The sequence below is a fragment of the Onychostruthus taczanowskii genome, unplaced genomic scaffold, assembly GCF_017590055.1.
Source record: "Onychostruthus taczanowskii isolate IOZ18803 unplaced genomic scaffold, ASM1759005v1 scaffold32, whole genome shotgun sequence".
Lineage (NCBI taxonomy): Eukaryota > Metazoa > Chordata > Aves > Passeriformes > Passeridae > Onychostruthus > Onychostruthus taczanowskii.
Window position 1 is genome coordinate 8,578,451 of NW_024500572.1, and position 23,805 is coordinate 8,602,255.

Sequence of the window (23,805 nt, forward strand, 5' to 3'; positions counted from 1 at the left end):
CGGCGAACGGCGGAGGGAGGGCAGGGGAAAAGCTCGGTGCGGACCGGGGCCCCCCGCGGGCCCGGCGGCGGCCCCTCCTCCCGCCGCTCCGCGCGTCCCTCCCCGCGGGTTTGTGGCGCTGTGCCGGGGGAGGATGAACGGAGGATAAATGGTGCCCAAGGCGGACGGCGGCACCTTCCTCCTCCTCCTCCTCCTGGTGCTGAGCATCACCGAGCCGCTGCGGCCAGGTAGGCGCGGCGGCGGGGCCGGGTGCCCACCCGGGCGGCGGCAGGGTGAGCCCCGGGGTGGCGGGGGACAGCCCGGGTCGGGGGCCCGGAGCCGGCCCCGCCGGGAGGTTCGGGCTTTGCCGCCGCTTTGTGCGTTCGAACAGAGCCGGGACGCGGCCGAGCATCGGTCCCCTGTGCCGGCTGCCTGGATCCGAGAGAGCCTGGATTTACCCTGGGAGTCGGGGTAAAACGTTCGTGTCAGAGTGTGAAAGCTTGGCTAGAAAGCTACATGACCCTACGGGTAATGAGCGCAGAAAATGTGGTGACTAAGTTTACAGGTGCTTGTTGCTTACCTGCTTTTATGCTGTGGGCCTTGGTGCCTACACGGCCAGACAAAATGCTTGCTTTCGAAAGTGCCATTTAATCCTGCCAGGAAGAGAAAAAAAAAAAACCCTGCCGCACCTGGTTCGTCTTTCTGGTTCTGTTTGTGCTTCTTTTAGGGAAATAATTTAGCGTTGGAGTTTGTGTGCTAGCTGCTGGGCATGGTGCTTAAAATCTTAAGATGGTTAACTTAGGAGAAATGGTTGCTGTTTGCGGGTAGAAAGCTACAGTTTTTCTAGGTATATCGCTCAGCTGGAGTTTCTTTTTGGGTGTTGAACTCTCTTGGAGCTTGGCGAAGCCCTCGGGTATCATGGGCAGCTCTTGCCAAAGAGCATCGGTAGCCGAAGCGTGAGGCTGCCTGGGGTAGCTCTGCAGGTTTGGGAATTGCCCTCCCATCACACCACGAGACTGTTCCTGGGTGATACGTGCTCCTAGGAAATAGGAGAGTAAGAACCATGGTGTACTTTGAAAGCCCCTTGTTCTTTCTCTTGGAAATAACGTTTATGACCCAGACTAATAAAACATAACAGTATTAATGAACTGCGTCTAAGCAGTTCCCAGCAGAGCTGAAACACAATTGGGTCAGTGTAGGCAGAGTTATTGAAATAACTAACTTGGGTGTTGAAACGTCTCTGTGTCTGCGTTGTTTTGTTTTAGCTTGTTTTTTTGGCAGTGCAGTGTATGTACAGGACTTATGATATGCACTTAAGTAGCCAAAAAGCCCCCGTTGTGTTGGTAGCCTAGTATTATTACAGCTAGAGGCTTTTATGGCTGAGAAGGTACTATGTAAAACTGATTTCAAGCAGCTCCTTTTTGCTGGTACTAAGTGCTGTGGGCTGCTGGATTGCTGGGTGAAAATGTTCAGCTTATTCAGAGCTGTCTCTGTGCTTTTATAGGTGGGTAGACTTGACCCTGAGCTCTGCTGGGGTTGAGCATTGTAGCCTCCTAGAAATTAAAAAATGGCCTTTTCCATATTGTGTCACATTTGTCACTCCAGTTTGATATTGTACTTCTGTCAACAGCTGATGCTTGATGGATGAACACAAGTTTTTCACTTAGATTTACTTTGTTAAGATGAATGATGCTTTTCCACTGGTGCTGTACCTGTAATGTACCTGCTTTAGAGATTTGTGGGGCTGAAGCATCACTGGCAGAAGTGTCCTTGTGAGCAAACCTTTACTGATCTGCTCAGCTTCTACGCAACTGGCTTTGAAACTTGTAGTGTTAGAATTCCCCTCTGGCAGCTCCACAAGCATTCCATGAATTTTGCTCAAACCATATGTATTCCTGAACCCGAGGTGATGCATCTGGATGTAGTGTTGCAGCTGGAATTCCTTGCTGTGTGAGGAGTTTCTGAGTTCCATTTGGAGTAGACTCATCCATCCTGTTTACGTGGTGGCTCCGGTTGAGCTGTCCATGGTGGTGCCTCTCCCTCCTCCTCAGAGGAGAGCCCATCACTTCTGGGTGGCCTCACAGCTCTCTGCCGATGTCACCTGGCTTGTTTGGTTTGCTTCATTCAGTGTCTTGAATCTGCTGTCTCAAACAAATCATCCGTTTGATAGATTGGGAGCACATGGTTTCACCCTGAAACACGAGGTGCAAGTTGGGCAAACCTGGCTCATGCAAGTACAGAGGACACACAGAACCGAATGTACCACTTTAATCGGCGGTGGAGAAGTCTCCCTGGTCTGCTCTGGGGAGAGACAACAGAAGGAGAAGAGTACTTGGACTTAGAATTTATTTCCCAGGTGGTGTTTGCTTTGCTTTTTTCTTCTTTAAACCTGTGTGTTGTAGCAACTGTCTTTTTGGTTTAGGAAGGACGCCTGCAGCTTGCTTAGCTTAAATCTGTGCTTGGAGCTATCAGATGAGTGCTGCAGAGCCCTGGGAGGTTTTATGTGCTCAGAGATGAATGTGTAGTCCCTTCACAATTCAGTCCCGGCAGATCAGGCATCTCTTTGTATTTCCATGTTAATTTGACACTAGCTTTGTATCCATGTTCTTGCTGTGCTCTTCAGACAAATAAAACCTTCTTTTAAGCCTCCTCAACTGTAGTATCTTTTCATGCAATCTGAAAGTCAGTGATTTTACACGGGCCTATTTTTTTCTGCATTTAGTGTGAGATGGGCTTTACTAAATTAGGAAGAAATAAATTAAAATTTATTTCCTCAGTTTTTTTTCTCTCTTGGTTACATGAGTCTGTTTTGTGCTACTGCCATCACTATCAGCACAAGATTCTTTCAACATACCATGACATTGGCTCCAGCTGTGCAGACTTAGGTTCCTGAAGGCACTGTGGGCAGTTGGATTTTTCTGAGCCTGTGGACTTGTAATTTTGAGCCTTTGAGAATTGCCACTTAGATTTACTTTTTTTGTCTCAGTGTTTCCATCTTTCCAGTTCTTTTTTGGCCATATCCCTCTCGTTTTGACTAGTTGCCTGCTTTATAGTGCATTTTTGAAAGCATTCTTTTTTTTTTTTTTTTTTGTTTCAAAGTAGGGCATTTCTCTTTGAGTTGTGTTACTCACTGTTTTTGGAATCTGCAAATGTGAATTGAAGCTGAATGTATCAAACTCTTCTAACTATATGGGTGAAGAGTGAAAGACTGACTTATTTCCTTTAAAAACTTGCTGATTTTACTCTATCTGTTGCTTTTTGGGGATATTTACCACAGTAGGGTTTAATTTAATAAAATCTTTTCCAGGATAACTCAAACCCATCTGCTTCAGGTTATCTGACTAGCTGGCTGAGAGGGCTGATGTCTTTGTGTGAGGAAATGTTTCAGTGGTGTGTTAACTGAGTTGCAGTAAGCTGTTCTGGTGCTAGCTTAGATTTTGCCCGAGTTTCTGAACCAGAGCATTTCTGTGGGTTGTTGGAAGAGCATCAGGGATTCAAGTTCTTATAAATTCAGTCTTTCACAGTTTGAGAATATTTAAGAAGTTTCTTTTTCTGTTAACACCCCAGTGCATCCCACTGAGAAGCAGAGGTTTTGGTGTCTTTTTGTGGCATTGGGAGCTTAAGCAGTCTGCAGTGACCACGCTGACATGTTTCAGAATACTATTTAGAGGATTAATTAAGATCATCATCACTAAAGACAATAACATGTTTTCATATTTCTCTAACAAGATACTGCTGCTTGCTAATGGAATACACTTAAACATGGTCAGGCTTTATATTGGATTTTGTAATAGTGGTTTAGTACAGAGCCTTGTGAATGTAGGTCATCGGGCTTTCTTATTAGAGCATTTGCCAGGCAGCTAAAAGCCAATTGAGTTCTTGTTCTTGCAGCGTTTTTTCTCCACTTCAAAGCCAGCTAGAGGAAGTAATTTTATTACCCAAGTTCTGTTTCAAAAAAATATTGCACAACGTACTTAATCTGCAATGCTTAGAAAGACTTGCCAGTGCAAGTGGTCTGGTTAAAGCCCCACATCCAGCTCCCAGCTGGAACTTCCCATACACCTGGGATCTTGCTGGCAGCTGTGGTTGTGCTCTTACAGGTGAGGTGTTGGTGTTTTGACATGATGCACCTGGCACGTGTGTTCAAATTGCTAACCCTTCCTTGTCTTTTAGTCAAGAGGTGTTGGTCTTGCGTGCAAGGCAGAACTCAACAGAGTAGAGGTCTAAGCAAACCCACGATCAGCACAGTTTCAAGGTGATCCACTGGTGTGCTGTGACTGGATGGGTCTGGTTTTGTCCAGTTGAAGTGTATTGATTAATTCAAATGGAGACCCAAATGCACCAGTCATAAAATTTGCTCTGGCCAGTGTTCCTCTGCTCTGGAGAGAGACTTTGTTGGTAGGCAAACATGAACCCTTATTTTGCTCTTTGTTCACTGTCTCCACCTCGGTGAGAGCTGTGGTGAGTGATATTTATTCAGGTTCATGTCATTGCTAGCTGCAGTTCCTGTCTGTGTATTTAGGTGAATTCCCAAGAGGAAGGTTCTAGGAGTGAGGGGTAGAAGGGTTTTTATCACACCTCCTCAGTTAATTTTGCTGAAAGTAGGGCTTGGCCTGTCTTCCAGTCTGGTGTATCTCCCTCTCATCCCTTTGCTTCTTTATCTACTGGTTTTAAGTTTTATTTTTCTTCCTGCTGTTACCTGTTATTGAGTTTTTGTCCTGTTGTTCCTTGCTCTGCTGTTTGTTGTTTTTACAGCTGCAGAGCAAGGCTGATGGATGCAAAAAAGGCTTTTTTTTGTGGCTGATCTCAGTGTAGCAGAGAGACAAAGCAGAAGGTATCAGACCTTATTAGCAGGTCTGATACTTTAAGACTGGTAATTCCTGATGTTAATTATAAAGCAAAATTTTGAGGTGCAAGTGGATTTGCTGCTAGCTGTGGCTACAAAGTAAAGGAGAAAAAAGGAGTCAGTAGGCAGGGCTGTTTGCATTGCCTTGGCTCTGAGAAGTAATAAACCAGAGGGGCACCTTGGGGGTTTGCAAGCACATGACTGGTGTGTCCCCACGGTAGGTCTGGGGGCAGGGGAAGGTTGTTCCAGAACAGCAGAAGTGATGGAGGATAAAGCAGTCGCAGGCTCCCTCTGCAGCAGGAGGAGGCAGCTGTGCTTCTTTCTTGGTATGTGAGGGGAAAGGCACAGCTAGACTGAAGAATTTTAGATACCAGGTATGAAAGATGTAAAATCCCCTGGTGAATGTCAGAAAACCAGTCAAGACTTCAATGAATCATTCTGTCCCCTGGCATTACCTTTGTTAGGGCTGGTGTTGATGTTGAATTGCAATGTAAGAGTAGCAGCTACCTCTGTGGTCCATCTTTGAGTAATGCCTGGGTCTCTGGGTTTTTACGTGGTGATTTCTTGCAACTTTACTAAGTTCTTGTTTGATGCTGTGAGGTGCATATGAATAACTTCTTTTGTGATTAAGCAGAACTTCTCATTGTGCAGTGCAGAGCTGTGTACCCTGAGTGGAGCTTCTGATACCTGAAAGTTCTGTCTGGAGCAGAACCTAGAAGGAACTGAGTGGAATCACAGCTCCTGCCCTTCGGGGCATAGTGTGTGTGCTCAGGGTTGTTCTCTGTTTTGAAGTGGACATGTGCATTGGGTTCTTGCAGTGGCAGCCTGGACAAGGAAGAGCTTAGATAAAAATGGAACAGAGGACAGCTAATGGCAGCCTCCAGGAGAAGCTCTGCAGATCTTTGCCTGTGTGATCTGAAGGGTTAACCTGTGATGGGAAGAGCCTTGCTAATCTTATTCTGTGTAGGCTGAGAGAAAGTTATGGCTAGGAGGAGTATAAGAGATGGGGTCATCTGTCTTCTGTCCCAAAAGAAAATCTGGCAAACCCAGGCAACTCCTGAAGGTGTCTGTTCTGTTATAGCTTATTATTTGTATAAATGCAGTCTAATGCACAAGTCCCTCATAAGCTGCAGCTTTAAAGAACAGATTCACAGTTTTCCAGGACAGTTCAGGTGCCAGGTTTTCTACAGCACTAAGTGTGGTGGGTGCCTGCCAGTGCCCAATCCTTCCTGGCTTTCCACTCTCTGGAAGGGTTTCTGTTTTGTGCTGGATCCTTGCATGGCAGGCTCACATGTCTGCACTGCAGTTCACAGGTGCTTTTGTGGAGGATCCCGAGTCCAGGAGGAAACCTGGATTGGGTGGTGAAGTTGTTGATTTGCTGCAGCAGGACTCGAGCAATTTAGTTGCTTAAAAACATGAGTTTGGGATTAACCTTTAATCCATATTCCCCGAACTGTGAAATCCTTTGGCATCTTTGGTTTCCTGTGAAACTTTAAATTTTTCCTTGTTTTAAAGGGTCAGCCTGCTAATTCTGGGTTTCATGAACAGTGTTTTAATGGTATTTGCTAAATGGATCTTCTGAGAAAGTAATTAGTAGTGTTTTCCTGCCATTCAGAGAATTTAGCAATACGGTGTTAAGTGTAATGGCAATTGATAGTTACTTCATTATCTGTAGCTAAACTAAATACCATTCAACTTCCTACTTCATTAAAATTGGTTGGTCTAACATTATATTTAGTTTCTGTTCTGTTTATTGAATATTGTGCTTGAGAATTATCAGCCAGCTCAGGGGGTGGAAATGTAGAAGTAGCTCTTGGTGGCTGCTCTTGGGATATTCCCTGCTCTTTTGTCCTTTAAGTGATTTTTCTTTATCATGTTTTCATTTGTGTAACTCTTTTTTTTTTCTTGTGTTGTCTTCTCTTTCATAGACTGCTTCTGTTGTGCTTCCTCATACCTTTCCCACTATATGACAGGTTACTTGGGGTGCCCAGTGGAATTATTTGAAAGTCAAAGCTAATAGAAAAATGGGATTAAGTGCCATTTCTAGAATGATGCTGAGTGTTCTGAGGTGGCTGCAAAACTGCATTGGTGTTGTCCCTTAGCATTTCTGTGTTTGGTCTGTGTTAATATTTCTTTAGCAATGTAAATAAAACGATTTATTCTGACTTAAAAGTAACTTATCTTTTATACACTTTAGAAGAAAACAAATAACCCTGCTTCTAACACCTGCTGGGTTTGAGTTTGTGCACAAAGTAGTGTTTTGCCTTGTATATGTTAAACCTCTAAAACTTATTGCAGCTTGTTTTAATCCAGGGATGGTTAAAACTGCATTTGTGTTTTCTCTCAGTTGGATTTGTGGAAATTTGATAGACTTAAATTACTCTTCACTGGTTAAAATCAGTGACATACGAGTGTTCTATTAATGAGATGTGGGAAAATCTGCATGAAATGTTGGGAATCTTGCAGGAGGGAGATCAGAGCCTTAAGTAGGAGCATCATCCACGTCAACTCTGGCAGTAAGCAGGTTGGAGTAAATGATTCAAGAATGCTGTAGTGCCCATCTTTGTCTTTCTGAGCAGTAATGGAATTGAATGTAGTTTTTCTATTGAGGTGGCAGCTAAAAAATGGCAAAGATCAAATTTTGTGGCATAGTACCTGACACATGGGCATAATAGATGTTGAAGAGTCCTGGCAGTACTTGAGTTGTTAGAAGATGGGGGGGATGAGAAAACTATTCTGAGAGAATTCTGTGATTTTTTACAACTGGGTTGGATCTGTATTTGCTGACTTCTGGTGGAACTGTTAAACTCAGGAGTTCCATACGTGGAATTTCTCCTCAGGTGTTTGCTGGGGAAGAGGGAGGCACAGGATCTCATCCAGTGTGGACAGACAGAGCTGTGGCTGACATTGGCCACATTCCTGCCCTGTTGGGCTTCAGTGGAGCAGGGAAATGCTGTTCAAAGCATGAGCCATTTGTTCCAGTACAAACACAGCCACTGCAGCAGCTCCTGTGCAAGGATAAAACTGGGTTTCTGTATTTGAGGTCATAATATTTCTGTGTATTGAATTTTTGCTCTTAAGTGTTCTAGGTGCTTGCTCATCGAGTCTTGTACAAGATGTGGACAAAAGTGAAACAGGAGCAAAAGCTTTTTTTAGTGTGACCTGCATTTGAATAGTGCTCAGGCACAGCTTTCCCGTCTCCCTGAATTGTTAGAGTCTTGTTTAAGACCTTTAACTTTCTTAGGGCCCTGTAGAGAACTCCTTCCATGATAATTTGGTTTTAAAATTAAAAAAAATTATGTTAGTTTTTGGAGAGTGGTGTAATTAAAAAATACTTGATTTCATTGGTAGAACTTTGTCACCTATTTGCTTTAAAGACTACTGCAATTCCTCATGTTTTACTTAAGCAAAGTTTTTAAAGTACATGCTTAGCTTTAAATTGTACATTTCATTTGATTTGTTAGGATTGCTTATGTGCTGAAAGTTTAAGGAATATGCTTAAATACTGCTGAATCTTGTACTAAAAAAAAGAAAAGATGAGATAGGAACTTTTTTTGTTTTCCTGTGAAGAAGGAACATGTGTTGTCTTGCTGAAAGTAAATGGGCTTGCTAAGTAATACTGCTGAAATCTGGCAATTCCTACTTTCAATTTAAATGGTGGCTACAAATTAGCCTTGATTGCTCTGACAGTTCTTGAATTGCTGTTATCTTGTTTCATCTGGGTACTCTTCTTGTTGAAACGTGATCTAAAGAAAATACTGATTCAGTTCATGTAAGATTTTGGATATGAATTTTTCCTCTGAGGAAAATGAATTTCTGTGGAGTATTTGCTGGCTTTTAGGTTTGTGGTGTTTATTTTTTTTTTTAATTTTTTTTTTTTTAAATTTTTTTTTGTGGGCTTGGGGTTTGTGTTGGTTTTGTTTAGGGATGTTTTGTTTGTTTGTACACCTATAGTTTATTTGGTCAAAGGGAATACAGCCGCTTCATCTGCTGGTTCTTAGTAAAATTGTTTTGTATGTGAACAAAAACTGATCCAAACTGACTTGGTGGGATGTATTAATCTTGAGAATACAGGAAGAGGAGAGGAACCATCTCACATGCCTGGATTTTTTTGGGCTTAGTTCTGGGTGGGCAGCTACCAGGTAATAACTTTAGATATAGAAGTACTCTGAGCTGTGGAACCCAGGCAGGTGAAGGATTTGTGGTGTGGGTGGGATAATCCATCTGCCCTGACCTGGTGTATGGATTGTAGGGAGAAAGCACTGGTGTTGATGGTGCCCTTTTCTGGACACAATTGATGACTTGCTGGGTGTATCACTGCTGATGTTCTTCTTAATGGACTTTTTCTTTGTTGCTTAATTTCTTGGGTGAATTAGCATGTTGTGTGTGTGGCTGTATTCAAATTGTGTGTGAGGAATACTGCTGTTTACTTAGCACTATTTCCTGTGAGCGTGTTTCATAAGCAGTTGGGCTTAATGCAACCTGGACTCCAGTGGGCTTGTCTCTGTCCCTGTACCTCCCCTGCTGTAGTACCCTTGCTAGACACTAATTTAATAAGGCCATATCTTGCCTGTGTCCCTCTGCCTATCAGAAAAGCTGGGAGTCCTGCAGGGTCTCTTGCAAAGGTTCAGTTACCCCAGCTCGCCACTTCCTCTGCTGCCAGCTGGGAAACCACCCCCCTGGTGACAGTGTGACACCCAGGTGTGCTGGCAGGCTGGCACCTGCTGAACAGTGCAAGCCATGGGCGGGTTTCCTGCCCTCTGAACCTCAAGAAGGTCATAATTTCCTTCCCTTGTGCAAGCTTTTGAAAGACATGCTCTGTCTTTTCCAGGTCTTGACTTCTCTCAAGCTTGCTTGAAATTGTCTCGTGAATTTGTGAGGTGTGATTGGCACTTTCACTGATCAGCTTTCTTTAGGGAAGGGGTTAAAAATTTGGTGCTGCCCAGGTGTAAGTCGCTTGTCAGCGTTGTACTAAAACACTGAAAGCCTGCCTAAGGCTGTACAAAACACTCGAGGTCCTGAACAAGGTTGTTAGTGTGGAGAGACAGTAGGCTTTAATTTGGAGCCATATTAGAGGCTTCTGAGTACCAATGGCTTTGGTTTTGTTTGTGCTGACTGCTCTTTGTGCCTGTGCTGTATTTTGCTTTCCCCTTCTGCCTTTTTACTTATTATCATAATATAACAGTTTCTTGGGGGGGAGGAGAAGCGCAAGACCGTTGCTTAGCCTGGTATTCTCACTATGAAAATAAACTGGTTTTCAGTCTGGAATGCTGCACTGCCTAATTCACAGTATTCTTTCAGCTTAGTTCAAATAGCAAGTTCTGTTTTCTCTTTGGTTTTAGCAATGCTGGACAATTGGGAAACATTTTTTCTGTTTCAGTCTTAGGAAGAAGTGCCCACTTTCATGAAGCTCAAAGTCTGTATTTTCTATGTCTTAAAAAATTATAGCCAGGATTCCCATTCAAGAAGCTCTAATGTTGTTGCTTTGGCTGAATGCTGTGTCTGTTCCCTGCCTTTGCTTTTCCTTTGCTTTTTTAAATTTTTTTTTTTTTTTTTTGGTAGTTATTTTGATTTCTCTTTCTCTTTTCCTTCCTTCCTGGCCTTGAGTTTGCCCTCCAGACAAAGAGCAGACAGTGAATTGCAGTGAATGACACTTGTGAGCAAGGAAAAACTGGGTCAGTTCCAAGCTCGTGCAGGGTGTAGGTATAATAAATATAGAATCATAGGACCATTTCAGTTGGAAAAGACCTTTGAGACTATCCAGGACAACCATTAACCCAGCACTGCCAAGTCCACTAGCAAAACATGTCCCAAAGTGCCACATCAACACCTCTTTTACATACCTCTAGGGATCCTGACTCCATTTCTCTGGGCAGCCTGTTCCAATGCTTGGCAACCCTTTTGGTGAATAAATTTTTCCTAATGTCCAATCTAAACCTCCTCTGATGCAATTTAAGGAAAATTTCTCTTGTCCTGCTGCTTGTTACTTGGGAGAAGAGGCTGTCACCTTGCTGTCACCTGCTTCCAGGTGGTTGTAGAGGGTGGTGAGGTCTCCCCTGGGCCCCACTGTCTGAAGGTTTTTTCCTGAGTGAGGAGTTCACCATCTGAACCATGAGCTTTATCCACGAGAATGCTGCAGCAAGTGGTGTCAAAGATTTACCAAAGTGCCAGGTAAATGACATCCACAGCCTTTCCCTGGACCACTAAGTTGCAGCAAGTGGTGTCAAAGATTTACTAAAGTCTGCCAGGTAAATGACATCCACAGCCTTTCCCTGGACCACTAAGTGGGTCACCTTGTCCTAGGAGGAGATCAGGTTAGTTCAGGCAGGACTTGCCTTTCACAAACCCACGCTGGCTGGGCCCGATCACCTGCCTGTCCTGTGTGTGCCATTCATGGAGGATGATCTGCTCCACAGCCTTCCCTGGCACTGAGGTCAGACTGACCAGCCTGAAATTCCCCACATCCACCTTGTGGCCCTTCTTCTAGCAGCTGGCTGTCATTCTTGCTGATTTCTGGTCAGCTGGGACCAGCTGAGCTGGCCAGGAGTGCTGGTAAATGATAGAAAGTGGCTCAGTGAGCGCTTCCACCAGCTCCCTCGGGACCCTTGGGTGGATCCTGTCTGGTCCCATAGACCTGTGTGTGTCTGAGTGGCCATGGCAGGTCACTGAACATCTCCCCTTGGATTATGGGGACTTCGTTCTGCTCCCTGTCCCTGCCTTCCAGCTCTGGGGTGTGGGTACCTGGAGAGCAAATACGAGGGGAAGGAGACTGCTACCATTCCTTACTCTGCTGTAAAATCTTTTGATGGATGTTGAGGTATCTAGCATAACTTACTATGACAGAACACTGAGTAATACTGAATGTTGATGAGTGTTACTCATTAAGGATTTACAGTTTTCAGCTGGAATGCTGTCACCATTTTAATTACTTCATGAAACAGCATGCTGAGATTATAAAGAAAATGCCAGTGCCTCTAACATGTATTACTTATTTATTTTTGGAACTGATGCATTCCTATTAGATGGGATTAGAACTTCAGAATCTCCAATTTTCAGGAACTGGAATTAGATTTGAGAATAAGTGTGGGCTGTGTTTTGGCTATGATCATATCACATGGCCTTTTTTGCCCCCCCAGGCTCTGTGCTGTTAGGTGCTGTTGTGCTTTCATACTCTCCTGCACACACTCAGGCCATGGTGAACCAAAGCTACATGCTCTAAGGGCATGTTTTCAGTATCATGGGTGAATCACCAAGCATTTTATCTTCTGTGGAATGGACATGAAAATGCAATGCTGTTTTTCCCTAGCTTTTATTTCTTCTGAAGGTTTTAAATTTTAATTATTCTATAAGCTTTTAATCTGAAGAACAGTAAATAGAACCAGTTTTATTTGGAAACTAATAAATTGTCTGTGAAATGGGTAACTGATGGTGACACACGAGCTTCACAAATAGTTTTCTTCTCTGGAAAAGATCATTGTTATAGTCTGCTTTCCTCCTACTGTGACTTTGTTATAAAGTACTGTATTTATTTATTCTGTTACACTGAATGCAGCAGTGGGTGGTATAATGATAAACTCCCAAAATACCTAATGGACGTCAGATTCACCGAGAGACACAAAAACCTGCTGGGAAATGAAAGGTTAGTGGAAACTTCTCTGAGCCCTGGAGCTGAGGGAAACACCATTTACGTATGGATTCTCTTCCTGAGAGCAGAGCCCTTGGATGGGATTGGGGGTGCCTCAAAGACAGGTTGAAAACAAGGAAACCTGTTTGAGGCTGAGTCAGAACATCCTCAGGTGCAGTTTGCAGTGAGCTGCCAGAGGTGGGGCAGGACGGCCTTGCTCCTCACAGAATGGCAGATTTTCAGGAATTTTGTGAGAGATACACCCTACCTGCTGCAGTGAACTTCACCTCTGGACTTGGGAGACATCCAAGCTAGGGAAACTGCTTTTTAAGTACAGATGATTACCTTAAGGACAGTTTTTTCAGATATCTGCTGAGGACTATATTATGATAACCATCATTATATTGTTGTGTTGGAAATATTAAGGGTGTTGTAAAGTTTGTTACTGCAGTAAATACCAGTCTAGAGCAATATTGATTGTGTTATGCTTCCTCTTGAGCATCAATATTAGATGTAGAGCTGTGTGTGTTTGTTTGATGGTGGTGGGTGTGGTGTTCCTTCTGCTGTTTTGTTTCTGGTGCGTGTTTGCAGGCATTTGGTAAGCAGTGGTGTTCAGCAGAATCTCCAGGAATGAAGGACTTAGGGAGTTGGGCTTTTTGCTGGTAGGGACTGGGATCTGATCATACTCATGCAGTGTAGCATGGCTCAGGTTATATAGAAATGGTGATTTAAGAAAAAAATAATTTTCAGTTTTAGTAAACTTGTTCCTAAATGTGTTAAAATATGAAAGGATAGTGCAACATGTAGGTACAGGTCTTAAGTATGTAGGTTGAGTATTACAAAACATAAGAAAGACCTGTTGGACAAGTTAAAATCTGAATAAGAAGAGTTACTGCTCTAAGCACTTGTAGTTAGAGTTTTTGGTAATGCTTAATCAGCTTTTGATGACTGTAATTGCCTCTTGAAATCTGAACAGAATATTCCCTTGCAGGTTGGTTCATCTGGTCTGGGACAATGAGTGACTTACACTGAGAAAGGAGGAAGTATTTTTGTCCTTTGTTTTCCTTTGGTCTGTAAATAAAAATGATGCCAGAGGATCTACCATGTCCAACCTTAAGAAATGTGATCAAAATAAGCAAAGTAAGTTTGATGTACACACAAACCTGCCATTGTTCATTAAAAGCCTATGTATAAACCCAAACCATGTACTTCAAGCTTATCTCTTCCAGTATGTGAATTTGAGAGTAATAGCTTATAGCTGAAATAACATTAAATGCTGGGTGTACATTTAAACAAATCTCAATTTCCATACAAATGAAGTTCAGCAGACAAGAACAATTAGTATAGCAAATAAAAAATGACATTTCTTTGTGTTAAAAACTGAAATAGATTGAAATCTATACTTGCTGTGTAAACACTAACACCTGGTGCATCTGTAGTCTTAGCTACTAAAAAACTACCTTAATGTATGAGGCTTTACTAACTGGTGATTTCTTTAATAAAGAAAAGTTAGCAATTGCAGCCAGAAGAACCCAAACTTTCATAATCAGTGATTGTAGTCACTAAGTTTAATTTCTGTATCAAAGCACTTTGATGAATTGAGAGTCATATTTTGGAGGTTTTAGTTTCAGCCTCTGGTTCCTCATCTGTACCTCTGAATTTGTGAATTGCTGTGATACCAAGGTTTTTGTACTGCTGGAGGGTTCATATTTTAGGGCTAGGAATATAGGTAAGGGGAATGATCTGTTTGTCAGGGATATGTTTCTACTTTAGCATCTATTGCTCCTTTTTGCACAGGTTTCTGTAGTGTTAAATCTTTGGTGTCTTGAAAATATAAGGTTGAAATTTAGATTTTGAGAACTTTGATGTGTTCACCCAATGCTTTTCAGTAGATGTTCATTACTACATGTGCCTGAGATAGGGCCTTGTCATTTTTATTGGATGTAACATTTCTACCAGCTGAATTTCTTCTGTATCTCTGTCTTCAATTGCAGCAGGATAGATAATCCTGCTAAAACAGTATCAAAGTTTTCTCATTTACCCAGCAGCTTATCTTTGCAGGAAATGTTTACAGCTGCTGGCTTTTGCTCCTTGCCACGAGCTGTTTCCACCCCTGCTCCTTGTGTCACCCCAATGGTGTGTGACCTGGGAACCCTGGTCCTCACTCCAGGCTTTCCTGCTGCTGTGGAGGTGAAGGTCCCACCTGTGTAAATGTTTGCTGTTAGAACAAATATTTAAAACAACAGACACATTAGTAGATGTTCTGTCTTTGGGGCAGACAACTATTATGATGCCCCAATTCCACATTAATGGTTACTGGATTTGTACAGCCATATTTCTGCTGAATTAGCTGGAGCATGCAGTCTTTGTGGTTGCAAGGGGACAGACCAGAGCTGATCTGACTTAATGTGGACAGACAGTAGCTAATTTGATCTAAAGCTTGCTGTTTCAAAGCCAACTGATCACATTCATTTAGGAAACTGAACCAGCAAGGTGAACTTGTTTAGAATCAACATTTTGTGTCATGTGTCTGTTACAGCCTTGGTTTGGTATTGGAAGCTCTAAAATGAGATGTACTGCATTGAAAATAGTTTCACATACTGGACATGGATCCTCCCTGCCTTTCTTTAAAATAAAACAATTGTTTTGAGTAACCATTTATCCCTTGTGTCTTGCATAAAAAGGGGGAAGATTAATAACAAAATAATTGCAGTTTAGATGTGGGCAGGAGGTGTCTTAGTCCAAATTAACCTCAAAAGTCTTTAAAAATGATGCAGAAAATACAGGTTTCAGGAAGTGTAATAATCAGGGCAGCTCAATGATCAGTGTGCATCTGCTCAGGAAGGATGCACTGCAGCTTCTCAGTGCTTGGGCTCCAGGAGGAAAATGTTCTCAATTACACAGAGGGAGTACATGAGGTTGTTAAACCTGAAATGGCTTCCTGGATCATTCTATAGTGGCCAAGGTCTGTTTGTTTTGTGAAACACATGAAGCTGGCTGGAAATTAGAGGGAGCATGTGTGTTTGTGTTTTATTCATCTATCGTGAAGTGCTTCCTGTGGATAATGCTTCTTGTAAATGGGTTTTTTTTGAGTACTTAGCAGAAAATCAGGAAATTATCCTGCTGTAAAGAAAATTCAAAAAGCTAGTTGACCCCTGTGTTGAAATGCACAATGAATTCTGTGAAACACCTAGCATTCAACATGCAGTGGGCAAAATCTTCAGAACAAAAGCTCTCTGTGGGCATATAAGCAACCACCTTGAAAGATTAGGTTTTTCCTGTATGAAACCTCAGTTTTTCTGTTAGTCAAAAATCTTGTTGGTATTGCTGTTGGCTAGCTTAGAAAAATATGTGACACCTAAAGCAGAGGAAGGCCTCTTGTTTGTGTGGCAGTGTTTAAATTGATTTATAATCTTGTCATTTTTGGTTTGATGAAGTAAATTTCCAACTGTTTTATAAGTTTTCTTTTAAATTTCAAATTACAAGTCCATAACTAGCCTTGGTAAGACTTCTTTCAGATGAATGACTTGTGGACGGGTTACATTATCTCATAATATGTCCAAGCAAGTTGGTATTGGGGATTTTTTGGCCTTCACTTGACAGTAAGTTTTATCTTGGGTTATATATTTAGCTTGTAGAATTGATGGTCTGAATCTGATTTCAGTTTTTCTGCTTTTAATATCTTGTTTTCTGTATCCAGTTTATAGCAGAGAAACAGGTGAAGTGTTACCAGAGAACACCCTGTTGTTACTTAGTATTTCTGGCAGACATTTGTTCAGGTGCAGGTGTGCTGGTGAACGAGCAGGTTGCTTGGGGTCTAGGGAATAAACACAGTGTCATCCTGAAAGCATAGAGCCAGCAGGCTTCCTGCAGGTTCATCTTGTCTGTAGCAAACTCTTGAATTGTTCTGTACTTTGTTGTAACTGTGGCATGAGGATGCATTGGTTGGTAAGATTGTTGAGGGTTAATGTTGTAGAAGTGCTCTGAGACAGTGAAATGAAGAGACTGTCATGACACCTCACTGCTTCAAGTGTTTTCACATTCTCACACTGCCTGAACTTTGTGATGTTTTGTAAGTTTATACTCTGTATAGTGCAAAAACTACAATTGCTGCTATTTTCAGTGTTTTAGTTGTCTCCTTTCTTCCCAGCAAATGCCAGATAAATTTAATTGCTCTGCAAGACGATTTCAGTGTACTAAATTTCATCTTGTAGCATAGCAAAGACTGCATCTGATGCTGAAAAGAAAAAGAAGCCTTTTATGTTAGAATTGCACATGTGAATCATTATACTGCTGATGTCACTCATCACATCATACATGAATGCTGGGGGAGGTTGCATTTCCACATTTTCACTTCGAGGCAATTGTTGATGCCCTTGGCTTAATGTTGTCTTGTGCTTCTGCTCCAACAGCTGCTTGCTCTTAGCTGAACTTGTGCCATTACATATTTACCAGTGATTTTGAAAATATGAAATGTTTCTGCATTTAACAGCTGGTAGAAAGTATGGTTTTAGTGCTGTGTGGAAGTGACAGTTTAAGGTACATTCCTCATCCTTTCTTGCTCTGAGTTACCATCAACAGCTGTGAACTGTGAGGGATATCTGGCTTTAAGGACAGAAATGTACTGATATTTTTGAAATCTTTGCTATTCTTCAAAAGAACTGAAAATATATGGGTGAAGAAGCAGTTTTTATTTACCACACTCCTGGAAAGTACAAAGTCTGACCATGTTTTAAGTGATTACTTGCATTCCAGGAAAGATGGATGGTCCCATAATGTTGTACTATTCAGTACTGCTCATACATCTTCCTGACTCTTGTCCTGCTGCTGGCAGTGTGACTTGCCTTTTCTGTGGTGGAGATGGGCTTGAGATGTTTTCATTTATCTGCTGTTTTAACTTAAAAATAGGCTACTGACATGAAATGTTTCACAAGGTTCTGGAGACCAGCACATACCCTGTGCATCCTTGCCCCTCCCAAATATCTCCACTCCTGGGCTAAGTGTCTTACAGCTTTTATATAGACTTCCATCTATTTTTATGTCTGTGTCTTACTACTGAAGGCTATGGGTTGGGATGGCTTAGGATGGCTTATTGACAGAGATTTTAATTTCACAGTATTTCTTTGTGTCACATTTGCCCCCTCTGCAGCAGAATTGCATAGCAGTTCATGTTCCTTGGTCTGAAATAATTAGTGCATCTGACAGCATGATCTCCATTGGGAACAATGGTACAGCTGGTCTGAAAGGTGTTTTACTAGAAAGGTTTTGTACTCTTCCATGTATCCACATTCTTCAGAGAGGAGTGTCTCTAACACAGGAAGTAATGACATTACAGCATGTAGCTGGCATTTTTTTAATGCCCATAATGCTGAGATGGAGTCATCCTTTTATCTGAACCAGTCATATGTAATTGTACATAAAATAGTAATAGCATGTATGAAATTGCAGACACACAGAAGTATTCTTGACTGTTTTGCCCTTGTGCAGGTTGGCATTCCTGGTGGGTGCTGCCTGTGAAGCCAGAAGGCTGCAGAATAACTTTGTTCACAGGGTGTATGTGTGTGAATTCCATTGAAAATAAGCAGTCAAAGAAAAAATCAAGTTTATTTTAAAGTACTGAATTCTGCCAGAACTATGGGTGGATGCAGTGCAAACCTGAAGCTGGGCTGCGAATATTCTTTGATGTGTTAAAAGATCTGCCACAGTCCCTGGTGTAAATTCTGTACTTGAAGCCGTAGTAGCAAGACTTTCTAAGGAACCTCCCACTGTGTCCTGACCTTGTGCAAAAGTGGCCAAAGAAGCTGCAATCATTTACCAAATGGTGCTTTCTGTGGACTTGAAATCTGAGTGCTTTCAGTTTCACCTTGAGGTTTTGGATTTGTTTGATTTGGTGGTTTGTGTGTTGTTGGGCTTTTCCCTCTAAGTTAGAAGGAGATTTAATTAACTCACAGATATTAGATTTTAAATTATTTAGCTTAAAGATAGATTTTAAATTTTCTCTCTTGCTATATTGGGTAAGTGAAACTTTTCCTTGATTTTTTTACATCCTGCAACTGTTTTATTCCTCTTTCCCTCTTCGGGCTAAATAAATTATTTCTTTCTTTCTTTTTTTTTTTTCTTTTTTTTTTTTTTTTTTTTTTTTTTTTTTTTTTTTTTTTTGGGGGAAGTCATTATGACTGGTAATTAATTTTTTTTTCCCATTTCCCCTGTGCTCATTCTCTGTTAGCTGTTTGGGCTGCGTGAAGCTCTAAATGGGTGAGAACACTGTCAGGTCTGTTGTTGCCCTCAGCAGTCTGGCAGGTCCGTGTGAGTTCTTAGCATCTTGTGACCTGAATGTTTGCTCTGAGTAGGTGGTTGCTAAGAGGATGTGCCTGCTTTTATTTTTCTAGAAGAGCAGGTCTGTGCTTTACAGAGGAACCAGTAGTAGGACTGGATTTTAGTCTAACATCAAATTAGAAGGCTGTTATCAATATGTTATACCAATTACCAGGTGTATGTGTACAGCTTTTATTGAGAGTGCCTGGTGACTGGGTTTATTATGCCCAGTCGTGTTGTTTGAACACTTAAATGTGACCTCTGTCTTGATTTAGCTGAGGCATGTGTTTCAAGAAGTAATAACTGCAATTACAGTCTGCTCTTATATTGTAAACTGTGGATGAGAGAATGCATACCTGTATTTTAAATTCTCTTTTAGTGGTTTCCTTCTGCAAGATATTTGCCTACTGGATCCATTCAAAATCAGTATGTTTTACATATAAACATTTTTTTTTAATGTTTAAAAAGGTGCTCATTCTCTAGACATAAATTACCTGGGATTAGTGCAGCTCACTGAGAGGAAAATGTGCTAAATTGCTCAAAAACAGTGGTTGGAAAATTGACAACCACTGTCTAGAAGAAAGATGGACAGTGATGGTTAGGTGCAAAAGTGAGCCTGTGGATGGTGTTGGCACTGGCAGACTGGCTGTGAACAAGCTTAGGATTGTTCACTTTTGTAGACAGACCTTTTTATTCCCTGCAAAATGTTTTGAGGGACATAAAATGAAGCTGAGTTATTAGGTTCTGGCATTTGATAGATGGAATTGAAAAAAAAAGGTTTTAAAAAAGTTGTACTTTTTATAATGCTAATTAGGTGTGACAGTGTAGTGATGGCAAGTAGGCAGTGAACTCAGACAAGCAGGAGCAACATGTTTGCAGATAGTGACAGTTTCTAGTAAAGGATATGTTCACATGGAGAAATTCTACAAAAGAGCTGAAGCTAGAAAGTGAAAGCAGGTTCATGGATATAGATATTGTGTTGCAAATAGTTCTGTGAAAAGTCTCTAAATCAGATTGGGCATTTGTGCAAGTCTAGTGGGTTCTGGCATACGCAGTGATTGGAATGGAAATAGGATTCTGAGGCTGTTGCATTACCTATCGAAGCATGTTTGTGTTGAACTTCAGCTCTGGGAAAATTGAACGAGCACTCCTCAGTGCCCCACAAGAAGCAAATGGGTAATGCTGTCGTGATAGCTGCTCACAGCTATCTTTATCAGGAAGGTTTTACCAGGGATGTCTTGAGAGAATTCATTTCCCATACCCTCCTGTCTGTTAAAACCACACACATGCAGTTTAGGACATGAAGTGATCTGAACTGAAGGAGTTTTTAACAGACTGAGTTAACCGGAGATTTTGTCCGTTACGCTTCAGTGATCCATTACATGACAGATGATCAATATATGTATAAATCTGCAAGAATAAATAACATTTCAAACAAAGCACCATTTTTTTTCTTCTTTCCCAGAGCTCCGCTGCACCCCAGGGCAGTTTGCGTGTCGGAGTGGGACCATTCAGTGCATCCCTTCCAATTGGCAGTGTGATGGATGGCCCACCTGCGAGGATGAGAGCGATGAAGTGGACTGTCCAGGTGAGTAAATCTAAGAGATTTACTTACCCATAGCCCTGTACCAGCTTACTTTGCAGCAGTACTTTGACTCTTTCAGGTTGTTTGGTTATTTTTATTTGAAATTGGTGATTGTTTGGTAGAACTGTAGCCATTATTAACAAAGACCAAGTTGGCTTCTCTTCATTTTCAGCAGATAATACCACAAACAGTTTTTTGCTTGTCTGATTTATACTTCCATTCTTATGGTCAGAGCAGTTATCCTGAAGATGAGGAGAGTTTAAGAGACTTTCCTGACAAGGAAAAAATGTTGCAGTTAAACTGAAATGACACATAAGCCTGTAGTGAAATTTGGAATTACTGATTTGGTTGTATATTGCTCAGATGGTGCTGGGTGACGTTGCTGGACTTGGGTAGAGAATTTGTTTTATTGCTCCCTGTTCTGATTATGCTTCTTGTGCTTAAGTGGGGAACTTTGTTCAGCCAGACAAGCTGGTGTATTTGCACTTCATAAGCTCCTAGATATGCTTTGAGGAGCCTGTCACCAGCAGCGGATCTCTGCTAAAGCTACTGGATACTGAGCTGTGCTTAAAAACAAGCAAAGAAATATTGTGACTGTAAAATCACAATTTTGAAGGTTTTCAGTTCTTCTTGAAAAACAGGCTAGGGCAGCTCTTTCTGTGTATCTTAAAAGTGAATTGACCTGTAGTTTTTTTTTCTGTTAAGAACAATGAGACAGGTATCTGAAAGCATGAATTCAACTGTGGCACAATAGAAAGCTTTTTATCTTTACAGTGTGACTAAATTACATTCAAAAACTGTTTTAAGAAGTTCTTTTCCAGTGTACTACTTCATTTTCTCATCAGAGAATCATGTGAACTCCGTGGCATTGCCATAACAGCATTCATCATTCTGAGTTTTTGGCTATTTTTTTTTTAGAGAGGTGCTACAAAATAGTAACATTGATGTTTTACAGCAACAAATTATTTTAAATTTTCATATTATCTACACGTTAGAGACATTCAAATTTTGAAGTTGTGCTAGAGTTAGCCATCTCCCCAGTGTGTACTATGGACAAAAAATTAAAAGAATGTCAGTGCTCTTTTCAGAAAATTTTTTGTTAGTGTGTGTGAATGTGCAGTAAAGGGGAAAAACAGTCAGTAGTTTCTTCTGACGCTGAAAATTAAGCTGTGCCATTGATAGTCTATTTAAGAATATTCTTTACAGTGTGGATGTCCTAAAGAAAATGGCTTTTATATCTGTACAGTTATTCTTCCTTTTTAGCTAACTTTGGCCAAATGTAAAAAAGCTACGGACATAAAAAAATTCTGGAGTATAGTGGAATTCAGTGGCTAGGGGAGGGTAGAGTCATGTTAGTGTTTGGATTTACTCAAAAAGCACTGAAGACTTTGCTTGTGGGAACATTTGAACTTCCACATTAATAGAAAACTATTTTTATCTTCTCCTGTTCCTGATGCATTAGTCAGCAACTTAAGTTTTGCTTGGAGTGTGCACCAAGGTGGTGTTGACTAAGGACTGGAGTTCCAAAGAATGTTTGGTATATTGATAGGAGGATTTTATGGGAGTAATATTTCTCAATGCATGGGTTTAAGTGTTGTGTTTGGGGTGTAGACTGTCTAGCCTGACATGATAAGAAGAACTTGAAGGTTAAAGAAATGAAATGTAGGAGAGACTTGGTTCACCACCATGTCTGTGTGCAGGAAGAGAAGAATAATGTCTGTAAATACCAGAAGGGAAAATGCTGGACAGCAGAGAGAGGAAAGTATTGCACTTGATGAGAGGAATAATTAGATAAGTAATTGGTGAAAAGGCTGTGCTCAGTAAAACGGCCAGAAAGCAGGTGTGGTGTTTGTGAAAGAAGTGAGATATTTGCAGAGTAATGTGAGGAGCGCAGCCAGCAAACCAGAGGAACAAGAACTACTTGTGTAGGATGTAAAAACTATTATACCTGTAACAATAAACTTGGTGGGATTGCATTGTGACCTGCAATGGGTGTTGAAGGGCAGGTGTTATTCAGAGCTGTCAAGAACAGAAGAGGTTGGTGTGCATGGGAATGCTGTGGTGGAGCATAAAGAGGAGTAGCATCAATGAAAGTAAACCCGAGGGCAGAATCAGTTTGGAAGAGCACAGTGTGCTTGTGTTGAGGGAAGCAGTGACAGTCACAGGAGAGACTTTCTTGGGACATTGATTGGGGAGCTAACGCTGCTAATAATAGTAACAAAGTCATGCTGAGGAGTGGCAACTTTCTTCTTTGGCCACTGAATTAACAAGAAATAATGCAGCTTTAAATATAGAAAATACATTTGGATTAGATGAGCAGTTGTGTGATGATTCAGCTAAATGTAAATACTTTAATTAAAAAGTTCTTCCCCCCAATAAAGGCAGTCTAAAGACTAAAAGAGCTAGTCAGTGAAGCCACCTGGACTTGTGAAACTTGGAGAATTAGAACATCCTTAAATTAAAAGGCATGAAAACTCTCTGAAGCATGAAAAGAAAGCATGCAAGAAAGGGCCTTGAATCTGGTTGTGAAGCTTGTTAATCTTCAGCCTTTGAGCCACTAATGGCACACTCCAACATGAGCAACTGGAACAGATCAATGGCAGTGAATTAGGGTTTTGTGGTGGTGTTAAAAGTGTGTTTCGGTGACTCCTTAGTCATGTTGGTGTTTTGAAAGGTTTGTTACAAAGCCATTGTAAGCTGTTTGCCTCTGTTGGTTCACCTTTTTTAGGCCTAATTTCATTTGTGTTAGTCACAAAGGTCCTATTAAAAGAAGAGGATCCATGATTAATAAATCAGTTTGGTAATCATGTATTGGCTGAAGTGCAAGAAACATTGCAAATTGTAAGACGTTTCGTTTGAATTTCTTCTGGCATTGTTTTCAGAACACAAGTAAGACATATTAATTCATTGACAATCTGAATAAGTGTGTGAGATGCCTATTTTTTGCCATATTTCTCTGAAGATTATCATTATAGCTGTTTTTATTCTTACTATCTCCTATCACAATGACCATTTTCCTTTAAAACATGGAATTCCTTTCAGTCCCAAATTTTCCATGTGCAAAGTACTGTTCCCACTGCCCTTCCCACTAGGCACCCATGTGTCAGTGGAATTTGCAGCAGTGATTTCCCTCAATTCATCTCTCTGGCAGACTAAAACCAGTGTCTGCCTACTTTTGTGAGCAGTACTAAAAATTGTTGGGAGGGTTTATTATGTAGCATGTGCCTGTGACTCGTTTCTACTTTAGCAGTGGAGCTTCAAGAAATTTGTGGACTCTTCCATGTCAACAGTAATTGATCCTAAAAATAGTTTATCCCAAAGTGGTGTATTTTATGAAGTGGTAGAAACAGGCATTAATATCTTAAACAAGAACTTTTACAAATGGGAATTTATTCTTTCTAATCACTTTCTCTCATGTTTCTACACAAGCAATCAAAGTGAAAACATTAACTTTTT

At 41.2% G+C, this 23,805-nt stretch overlaps 1 protein-coding gene across 1 annotated transcript in view; it reads left to right on the forward strand.

Moving 5' to 3' along the window:
* The first annotated feature begins 6 nt into the window (after nt 1–6).
* The window catches only part of DGCR2 (DiGeorge syndrome critical region gene 2), a 45,101-nt gene continuing 21,302 nt past the window's right edge, over nt 7–23,805 (forward strand). The window contains exons 1-2 of the mRNA XM_041410127.1: nt 7–227; nt 20,230–20,352. Coding sequence (XP_041266061.1) covers nt 149–227; nt 20,230–20,352 — 202 coding nt within the window. The 5' untranslated portion in view covers nt 7–148. The remainder of the gene's footprint in view (nt 228–20,229; nt 20,353–23,805) is intronic.